This window comes from Echinops telfairi, unplaced genomic scaffold, assembly GCF_000313985.2.
Source record: "Echinops telfairi isolate 266 unplaced genomic scaffold, ASM31398v2 ScPeMD7_3533;HRSCAF=4204_0, whole genome shotgun sequence".
Lineage (NCBI taxonomy): Eukaryota > Metazoa > Chordata > Mammalia > Afrosoricida > Tenrecidae > Echinops > Echinops telfairi.
In genome coordinates, this window is record NW_022107431.1 from 39,203,890 (window position 1) to 39,214,792 (window position 10,903).

The 10,903-nt window shown below is 50.3% G+C and overlaps 1 protein-coding gene across 1 annotated transcript in view; it reads left to right on the top strand.

Annotated features, from left to right (window-relative positions):
* Positions 1-10,903, top strand: part of ARMC2 (armadillo repeat containing 2) — a 108,367-nt gene that overhangs the window by 8,099 nt on the left and 89,365 nt on the right. Inside the window, exons 4-5 of the mRNA XM_045294601.1 lie at positions 4,409-4,430; positions 6,227-6,395. Coding sequence (XP_045150536.1) covers positions 4,409-4,430; positions 6,227-6,395 — 191 coding nt within the window. The remainder of the gene's footprint in view (positions 1-4,408; positions 4,431-6,226; positions 6,396-10,903) is intronic.

Below are 10,903 nucleotides of genomic sequence, written 5' to 3' on the forward strand. Positions count from 1 at the left end.
GGGGGAAAGATTGGGCTTCCTACTCCTGTAAGCAGTTATGTCTCAGAAGCCCACAGGGGGTCGCTGTGAGTCAGCATTGACTCGATGGCCCTGAGTGTGCTTTGGCTTTGGAGACACATGTCCATTATTTTGGACAGTTCACGTGCCGTTTATTTAACAACTGAACAGACAGGGTTCTGCATGTGATCACGTGCAGTCTTCAGTATTTTCCACAGCCGTTTCTACAACGTGATTTGTTGTAACAGACTCCAGCAGCATCCTGTCCTCTTGGCTTTGTTCTCCCCTCCCCAGTAGCTCCCACCTTGAACCGTCCCCCACCCCCCTGTATTTCCATCCAAACTCCTAAATGACACATGGTCCTGCTGCTGTCTGACTTGTGAGCTTTAGAACGTATTGAATGACTTCCCGCCAAGGAAGATGAAGCTGTATAAAGGGCTCTGCTGGCCTCCGATCTCCACCTCACCTTCACCTTTTCGGTGCCCACAGTGTTTCCTCCGCTATGATTCTGTGCGCCCTGTTCACAGCTGAGCCTTGAAGTGATGATCGATGATGATTGCAAGGAAGGAGCCCTGCTGGTGCTGTGGTCTCAGCACTAGACTGTGAACCACAAGGTTGGCAGTTTAAACCCACCACCCGCTACAGGGGAGGGATGTGAGGCTGTCTGCGTCTCTGAAGACTTACAGCCTTAAAACCCCAAAACCTAGAGGGACAGCAAGTAGAATAAGGGGTCCCAGGGGGTACAGTGGTGAGGTGGGGTAAAAGGGAGACGATGTCGAGGAGTCCATGTAGAAATAGGATGTGGACCGCCCAGCCTGGCCTTCTGGTGCACAGCTCCTCTTTGGCGCCCCTCTCTGTCCTTTGGAACCTCTCTTCTTTCCCGTGTCCCAACTCCTCTTCCTTGGTTTACTCTGGTTTCATTGGGACACTTCCTCCAGTATTTCCTGTCTGTGTTTAGAGTAATTTAAAATAAAATTTACAATATTTTAACAGCATAAAATAGCAATCTGTTTTACCTTTTCTTGTTATTGAAAGTCTGCACAGCAAAACATGAACGAATTCAACAATTTCTGCACTCGCAATTCGGTGACAGCGATTACATTCTTCATGTTGTGCAACTCTTCTCCTCAACCTCCGTTTCCGAAGGATCCCTCCTGCATTGACGTGACCCTGCCCCCCTGAGGTTCCTCTGTCACCTTACAGAGGTAGTTCTTGAAAAAGGACATGCTCAGGGCAAACCTTCGTTATTAATTAAGCCAGCCATTGTTTAGGCTCAAGAAGGCTTCCAGGGATATTTTGGTTTAAAAACGATCTCAGGCCTCCCAACAGCTTCTTGAGAAAGGTGCATCATCCGAAGTCAGTATTTGAGACCTTGGTTCCTGGCATCCTGTGGGATTTGTAGCATTTCCCCTTTGAATTCTCACGACCAGCAGGCTTTGTGTGGCTCCACTGTCATGTGTTGTGCTGGGCTCTTTCCGTGTAGAATCTCTCCCCCTTCAACTATTCCCTTCTTTATTTGTTCTGTTTGCTCTTTCTGGGATTTATTATTCAGATGTAGTTTCTCCTGGACCAGAATTTCCATTTCTTATTTTGTTTCCCTTTTTTTTTTTAAAGAAGAAACTTTATCTCTTAATCCCTTTATTGAACCTCCCCCCCCCCATTTCTACTATCACATTTTAAAATTTCTGATGCCTTTTTTTCCACTTTAAGTGATCTTTGTTTGTAAGGTGTCCTAGTCTTGCTTCATGGCTGCAGCATCTTACTTGAGCATACTAATAAGAGTTCAGGAGCCTTGGACTGCTAACCACAGGTTGGCAGTTCAAACCCTCCAGCCATTGCTGAGGGGGAAAGATGAAGCGTTCGGCCCCCATACGTTTGACAGCCTCAGAAGCTCAAATGCGGCAGTTCTGCTCTGTCCTGTGGGGTTGCTAAGGGCTGGAATCAACTCAGTGGCAGTGGGTTTAATGAGAGTTTTTCATTTCTTTCAGTTCAGTTTTCTTTGCCTTTATGGACTTCATTGCATTTCTGTGTTTGCTTTGGTCTCTGTGTCACACATTAGAGGTTCTCCTTTGTGCCTAATGCTCATATGGCTGCTGTTACTTAAGCCCGGGTGTGTACTGATGGGTCAGTCAATCCATCGGTGATACCTACCCCCACTTAATGTTTAGGGGATCTATTTAGGCTGCATTGCTGGTGAACCCCTTGATGATAGTATCTCTAGCATATTCCTCATTTTGATGTCGAAATGGAATCTCTCCTCTGTTAACTAAACTGATAAAGCCCAGTTATTTAAGCTCCCAGTGTCTTATTACTGCAAGCTTTGGGTTGACAAAATACAGCGATGCAATCATCAAAATACATACAGTTTTACAAATGTGTTCAAACTAAGCTGACCTTGTTTATCTTTAGACGTTTGAAAGACAGCCACCTGGCTAACCAAACAGCAGAATGTGCAAACTATAGGATATCATTAATATCCCATGCAAGTAAGATTTTGCTGAAAACCATCCAACAATGGTTGCAGTAGTACATTGACAGGAAGCCATCAGACATTCAAGCTGGATTCAGAAGAGGATGTGACACAAGAGATAGATCATTGCTGGTGTCGCATGGATCTTGGCTGAAAGCAGAGACAACCAGAAATACTTGTGTTTTGTTGACTATAAACCAGTGTCTACTTGTGTTTTACTGACTATGCAAAGGCATCATTTGAACAGAATAGGGAGATACTTTGGGTTTAAAGTAGAAAAAGGTACGCATCAAGGTTGTAGCCTTTCACTGTACTTATTAAATCCGTATGCTGACCAGATACTCAGAGAAGCTGACTCTGTGAAGAAGAACAGAGCATCAGGATTAGAGAAAGGCTTGTTAACAACTTTCATTATGCAGATGACAGGGCCCTGCTTGCTGACACCCCGGAGGACGTGAAGCCCTTGCTGATGAGGATCAAGGTTTGCAGCCCTCAGAGTGGATTACAACTCCATGTAAAGCAATTCAGAAATCTTCAACACTGGACCAATAGACAACATCATGAGGAGCAGAGAAAAGGCTGAAGTTGTGGAGAATGTCATCTTGATTGGATCCACACCCAAAGCTCCTGGAAGCAGCAGTCAAAAATATCAAAACTGCATACTGGGTTGCGTAAATTGGCTGCACGAGACCTCTTTAACACCTTGAAGAACAAAGATATCACTTTGAAGACCAAGCTGCGTCTGAGGCAAGCCATGGTTGTTTTCAGCCGCCACATCCCATGCATGTGAAAGTTGAACAGCGCGTGAGGGAGCGTGAAGACGAAGGATGAACTTCGATTCTAGAGCTGGAGAAGAAGAGTGATTATGTGTGCCATGGACTTCCCCAAGAACAAACACATCCGCTCGGCAGGGGTAACAGCCAGGTGCCTCTTAAACGCAAGGACGGGGAGAGTTTGTCTCACGCATCATGGCCATCGTATCAGAAGAAACCAGTCCCTGCGAAAGGACATCATGCGTTGGTGACGTCATTGAAAAGGAGGAAGACTCTCCGTGACATGAGTCGACAGCAGTGGACTGAAGCAGAACCACGGGCGTGAGGACCGTGCAGGACGGGTCAGGGTTTGGTTTTGTCATACGTAGGGTTGCTATGAGTCGGAACCAACTTGGCAGCACTTAGCAACAACACCAACAAACAGACCTTCAAAAAACACACAGCTCACTACCAGCACCCCAGAAGTCTTCCTCATCTCTCCCTGTCACGGTTCCCCGGGGTCACTGTTGTCTCACTTCTCAATACAGATGACTTTGGGCTGTTCTTTATCGTTTATGTGAACCGAGTTTCAGCACGGGAAACAAAATGTAATGTAATTTTAAGAGAAAGGGACTTAGAAACCCACATTTGCCTCCCGGATAGGCATATCGCCAGAATACAGAAACGCCGAGTGGGAGTGCCAAAGCAGTTCTTGTTCCCTTACTTATATCACCCTCTCCAACGTGAATAGCCACGTGACATCAGTTTGTCACATCCTGAGAGTGGCAGTGTTGCCCAGAGCACCTGCAGGGAAAACCTAGACATTAGAAATGTACGTAGAGTTGCCACATCTCAAAGGCCGTATGTTTAAGAGAACTTTTAATACTTGCCTTTTTGCTCCCAAGAGGCCTTCGATTGTGAGGCGTGTGCATGGGCTTCTGCTGCTGCTATACAGATGAATTCTTGAATACATTTCCCTTAGACGTGGGGTATCATCAACTTCCTTTTCCTGTCTTCTCATAAGATGGTCTTCTGTCTGGGAATCCTGAGAAGAGCTATCGGGAGGTGGTCACGGCCTATTGGGCTGGCCTAAGCGTCATGGCCAGCTAGAGCCTTCTAACGTTCTAGGAATTGCCTTGTTCTCTGGTCGGGATTACTTCTCAGCAAGTGATCTTTCTGCCTTCTGTAGATTCTTGCCAACTACTTTCCAAGTATCCTTGCTTACACGCATGTGTTATGCTGGGTTGTCTAGAGAAATGAAACCAATGGCATGCATGTATGTATAAGAAAGAGCTTCATATCAAAAAGTCATCTCATATTAAGAAGGCATCCCAGCCTTTTATGCCCCCATGGGTCTGATGCTAATTGTAACCCTCTTCGGACTCACATAGCTGCAGGGCAGTGATACAGAATGGAGAGGCGGGATGCAGATCACCGGTCGGCGGGTGCAGAGTTGCGTGGATCAGAGCCCAATGGAAACATGGCAGGACACTGCCAGCTCTCAAATTCGGGGGAACCACGTGGGGTGGCTCCTGGAGGCAGACAGAGATTCCCAGCAAGCAGGAAGGCGAGGGAGCAGAGGGAGAAAGAGGAGGGGTCCCCAGGGCCTCTCTTATAGAAAGACCACACCTCCCAGGAGGCATCATCAGACTGTGACCTGCTTGACACCCCTCCGCTTACCCAGGAGTGTCGAGTTGACATCGTCCCTAACCCTCACACTTTGGTTATAGCATCACAAGCCTCTGGTGCCAGAGGTTGCCCTTTCAGAGACAATGGATGGCACTGAAGTTGGAGGCAGGAGGGGCAGGACTACCAAGCTACCTCTGAGGTTTGGTCCAAGGTAGAGGCTGTCGCCACCTCAGGCTGGGACCTGAGGGAGCACACGGGGCACCGAACTTGGTGCAGGACCTTTTAATATTCTCTTGGAGAATCCGATCTCAGCCAGTGCTTTTCTTTTCCTTTTGTGAAGGGCCTCAGGACAGCATTCTCGTCATGCAGGAGATCAGGTGTTTGGATATGCTAACACCAAGCTGACGCCTTGCCGGTGCTTTGTGATTTTTTGTACCTCAATGATATTTTAAATATTTTATCCCTTTTAAAAAATACCATGTGCAATCTAAAATATATAAAGTAGTATTGATAGCCTACATGGTGCTTGGTGCCCAGTGGATAATTTCTGAACAGAAATGGATACAAATATTTGCAAAGCATGTTGAACGTGCTATTCTTCCCCTTGGAGTTTTCCAGCTCAGGTGACCTCTGTGCACCGTGTCTTCCAAGCAGAGCGGTAGAGTATTTGCTCATAATATCCCAAAGCCCACCTCGCCCCCATCGAGTGGATTCCCACTCATAGCAGCCCGCCGAGGATTTCCAAGGTTCTACATCTTGATGTGAGCAGACAGCCTCATCTTTTTCCTTCAGGGTGGCTGGTGGTTTTGAACTGCCGGCGGTGCGTGCTGTTAGCAGTCCAGCGCTTACCAGAGAGCGCCATCAAACTGAAACTCCCTGCCATCCAGTCAATTCTGACTCACAGCGACCTTGCAGGACAAAGGAGAACTGCCAGTCCAGCGCTTACCAGAGAGCGCCATCAAACTGAAACTCCCTGCCATCCAGTCAATTCTGACTCACAGCGACCTTGCAGGACAAAGGAGAACTGCCCTTGTGGGTTTCTGATGCGATCTACCGATCTGCCCTACAGGCATAGAAAGCCTCTCTCTCTCCTGCGAAGCGCTGGTGATTTTACACTGCCGACCTTGTGGCTTGCAGCCCAACACATCACCCACTGTGCCACTGGGGGTCCCATGGACAGGGTCCCTAGGGCTCCTAATATCATTGACAGAAACAGTGACCAGGTGGGATTGACCTGCGTATGAGGTGAGGTGGTCCTGGCCAGAAGGAAGCCAGGGGGAAGGCCCAGGGGTGGCCAGTGGGAGGGCCAGCTCCAGGACAGTGAGGCTTCTTCCCCACGCAGAAACTCCTACCAACCGTGTGGTAAATCTCTTTCCAGAAACCCAAAGCTCCAGCATCCCCCACTGCAGAGGACACCTGCCTTCCCTTCCCGAAACCCCCAGTGGACCCCGCGAAGATGCGAAGAATTAGCAGTGCCCGGGCGCGCTTGTTCAGAGCTGCCTCGCAGGGGGCGCTGCTGCCTGACCGGAACCCTCCTCTTCCTGACAGTAAGGCGTCCCCCAACCCCCACCAACTCCCAATGCCCTTGCCAACCTGGGGTGGCCAGCTTCCTCACCAGGCACACAAAAGCTGGGTTTACACAGATTCCCGATGGCAGGCCAGCAGGCGTCCGGCCTCCTCGTGGTGTTTGCCTTCACGGAGGCTGTAGGGAACTTTGTGGAAAGCCCTGCCTCCAATGCCCTCGGCCCGTGTTTTGTTCTGGGTGTTTGTGAAGAATGCGGCGCGGCCACGGTTGTGGCTGCTGTTGTTTTTAAATGACTTGGTAGGAAAAGGGCCTTTGGATAGGGTTTTTCATCATGGAGAGGGTCTGCATCGACAGGAAGTAAATGCTTTTAAGTGAAAATCCAGAAAGCCGCTCATTTCAGCAGGCATACTTAAACTGGACGGGATGCACCCGAGGGTGTGGGCAGTGCCTCCCCGGCCTCATGGGAACATGTGAAGCTGGGTGGCATGTGCCTTGTTGGTCCTGTCACACAATTGCTGGCTAGAATCTGAGCCTGGGGACAGAGAGGCCAAAGACTTCGCAGGCTACCCTCCTCCGGGGCACCCTGGGACAGTGTGTCCAACTGCAGGGAAATAGCCCACTTGTGGGATGACCATCAACTTAATGGATCACAACCAGTAGTTTTTAAATAACCAAAGCGCGCAGCTGATGAAGGAAACAGTGCAGGTTACGTGTTGCTTGGGGAGACTGTTGCAGGTGTCGATGTGTGTGGCCAAGGCCAGGTTGGACATGGGCTTCATACTCACAAAGCTGGAAAACCACTCTAGCAGTGGCCCTGCCCCAACCAGTAATCGTCGGTGAAGAAGGTCGGCTCTCATTCACAGAGAGGCGATCGTCTGCAGACAGACCCCAAAGGGTATAAGCTGCCAGTTGAGGATCCCGCTTGCTTGACATGTAACTTTTCCCCTCTTAGTTTATGGAGTACAAGATCTCGTGGAAGCATCGAGATTCATGTTTTTTTATTATGCAGCTGAGAAGCCTTGGCCCCTTTCAGCCTGGGATACGATCTGTGGTTCACCGGGTCTCCCTCACCCAGCCTGCTCATCTGCCTGTCGGACTGATTGGGGCTTTGGAGTTACTGATGGAGATGAAGAGGTGGAACCCCAGGCTAGTTCTCTGGAGAAGCTAAAGCAATGGCCCTTGTGTGTGTACATAAAGAGATTATACCAAGAAATGGCTCACACCGTTGTGGAAGTGGGTTTTCCAGTCGGATTCAAATCCATGGGTCAGATGGAAGCTGGAAGCTTCTCCTGACTTTTGTAGCCGCGGGGGGTGCTTAGCAGAATGCAGAAAGAGGAAGCAGGAGGGCCCCAGGCTGGTGGAATCAAGAGCTGAATGAATCCCAGGTGGCGGAATGAATCCAAGGTTGGCAATCCACTTGATGGCTCCTGGGGTCGGCAGGAGGTGAACCAAACGAGATGCAGGACCCAGACTCCGCAGGAGAAGTGAGCTGACGTCTTCACAGTGCCAAAGTATATTAAGAGGAGGCCACGCCCCAAAGGCAATCTCCCTCAATTGTGCCAGGCCTATAACCAGAGTAAGGAGGCCATAGGCCACCCTATTCTTTCCGCAAGTGCTTACCTGCTTCACAGACGATCCCATCATCAAATTGACCGCACTGAGTTAGATTGCATCATAAGGGAATCCTGACCCAGGTGAGCTGACATCAAACCCATCACACCTGGAGAACGGAGAAGGCCGAGAAGCAGTACTTGGTGTCCGCAGGGCCCTGTGGAACGGCCATGGAGTTTATGACCAGACAGCTCATATTTCCTAGACGTCTCCTGTGGTAAGGTGACCAGATTTTAATATTGTAAAAGCGGGACATCATTGATAAAACTCATATCCTGGCACACTAGCCACATGGCAGCCGAAAACCATACCCTAGCTTGTCGTGCATTCTTTCCAAAAACCGGGACTTTTTAAAAATGCCACGGGAAGTGGGAAAAATTGTTAAAAATCGGGACTGTCCCGCCAAAAGCAGGACGCCTGGTCACCTTACCTTGTGTGTGTTTGATAGCCCAGTCAGTCAGACATTTATTGAGCCCCTGCTGAGGTGTCACTGTTCTAGGCCACCATATATATGGACAAATAAGACCAAGCCCAGCCATCAGAGTCGGTACAATGTCAGGAGGGGAGATGGAATGCTAATAGAAAATCAAATTTGAAAGCGAATGAAGAGTTCTGGAGGCTGTTAGGACGCAGATCAGTGAGGGAGTGGGGTCGAGAGCTTCAGCTCAGGTGGCTCTGGAAGGTGTCATCCGGGAGGTGATGTTGAAGTTGAAGTAGAAGTGTGAAACATGAGAAGGGAGCGTGTCTTCTCTCCGCATGGGGATCTCGGCGCCTGGCTGCTTGCCAGGTGTTGGCATTTGTGTGGAGGTGGCTAGAGGCAGCGGTTTCCAACCTCCAGCCCCCACCCCTGCCATCCTCGTCGCCTGGGTTCCCCCACTCACTGTGACTGCACGCTCTCCCCTCTTAGGCCACCTGGCCCTCAAGTGGCCACAGCACCTCACCGGCCATCTGTGACCCTCTTTCCTGGGCCTTTCGGAAGTGTGTCTCGCTCCACTTTTCCATTCTGCCCATGGCTGAGCTTCATGGCTGCACTCAGAGATCCTGGCGTTAAAAGCCCATGCCCCTCTGAACCAAGCGCCGCCCAGGGTGAGGCCTGGTTCAGCTCTCCAGCCCTGGACGCTCTGCCCCGGGTTCCGGAGCACCCTGCGTCACCGCAGAGCCGCCCAGTCGTGGAGGAAAGGCAGCCTTCTTTGCGCAGCATCCGAGATGTCATACAGCGCCTGCCGCCCCAGGGCCTGGCGCTTCCTCCGTGGCAAAGCTGGCTGACCAGTTCCTTCGCTCATGCAGGTCTCAACTTCTGGGGTTAGGGAAATACAAGAGGAAGAAGAGCAGCGTGGATATCGGTCATCTCCAAGGCTGGAGGCATAATTGCTTTGTGTTCAAATCGATTCTGGCCGAAGGTGGCAGTGTTCCTGAGCACATAGGCGCACACACACATACACACAGACTCAGAGAAGTCTCCACTTCTCTCCAATCCTCACCATCACTCTCTGGCCTCCTCAGAACCGAGGGATTCTGCATTCTCCTTTCCCATCCCCGCCACCAAGAAACCAAACCAGTGGGTTTTGAGCCCTTGGCGATTCACGGCACCCCGTGGATGTCGGCGTGGGACTGCTCCATCAGGTTGACGGCGGCTGATCACCAGGCCTTTCTTAAGAGGCGTCTGAGTGGCCTTGGCCTTCCAACCTTTGGCTTAGCAGCTGATGATTGTGCTGTTGCCCCTTACCTCCCTGGACTCACTGTTGCCAGGCCTTTGTACCTCCTGTCCGGTGTCCAGTCCTCCAGCTCTCCTGCCCTGCTTCCCGAGGTCGGCCCCAGCGGGTGTGTCGGCCCTCGGAGCATCCGGCAGAGCCGTGGGCATCCTTGCCGTGTGTATCCTCAGGGACAAGGGGTCGGGAGGCAAAGCAGGCTCAAGTTCTAATGTATCAACCCCTGCCGAAAGCCCGCAGAGTGCCCCTATGCCCAAAGGAGTGCTTGCCAAACGACACTCGGGGAATACTTTTTGGCCAATAGCTTTTCTTTGGAAGAAGGCTTCAGTGCAAAAATAACTGTGGGAAGCTCTCGTTGGCTGCTTCCTTTCCTTCCTGAAGACTCACAGTGCACATATCAGAGGGTGCCAAGGTCACGCCTCAAAGACTTGCTTAGGTCAAGTTCAACTAGCATTCCCCCAGCCTGCCTGACCATCGAATCTGTCTTGTTAGAAACGCTGGCCTTGAGCAGAGGGCAGAGGGCAGCAGACCCTCTCTGTGAAGGGGCACATGGTAAAAAGACTTCACTGTCCACCAACCCTCTGTTCCACCTGCTCAACGCTGCCATTCAACCCAAAACCCGAGTCACAAAATAGCGTTCCTCGCCTCTGTTTGTTAACCGTGTAGGGAATAGGAAGGCCATTCTCAGCTGGTGGGCTGTGTAAACACAAGGGACACCCCGGAGTTTGTCTTAGGAGGTGAAGTCCTAACTCCTTAGCATGAGAGGCAGCCCATCTGGCCTCCCCCCACCCCCAACATCCTGAGCCCTTATCTCTCCCCCTTCCCCTATAGTCCCCATACTCACCCTGCCTCCAAGTTCATGCAGGACCCCGAGACATCGTTTGCTGGGCTCATTAGAACCCAAAAACAAAAAGGCATCTCACAGCCTGTAAATTGATTTCAACTTACAATGTCCCAAAAGGACAGAGTGGACCTGCTCCTACGGGTTTCCAAGGCTGTACGTCTTTACCGGAGCAGACAGCCTCAGCTTCCTCTCTGGAGGAATGGCAGTGGGTCCAATGCGTACCCCACTACTATCAGGCCCCCTTTGTACATTGTAACTGTGGGGCTTAATTTGTGATCAAAAATTAAGGACTTCAAGAACATGAAACCAAATGCAGGCTCTTGTTCTTTTTTGATGTTTAACAGATTTAATAATTATTCTAGAGAG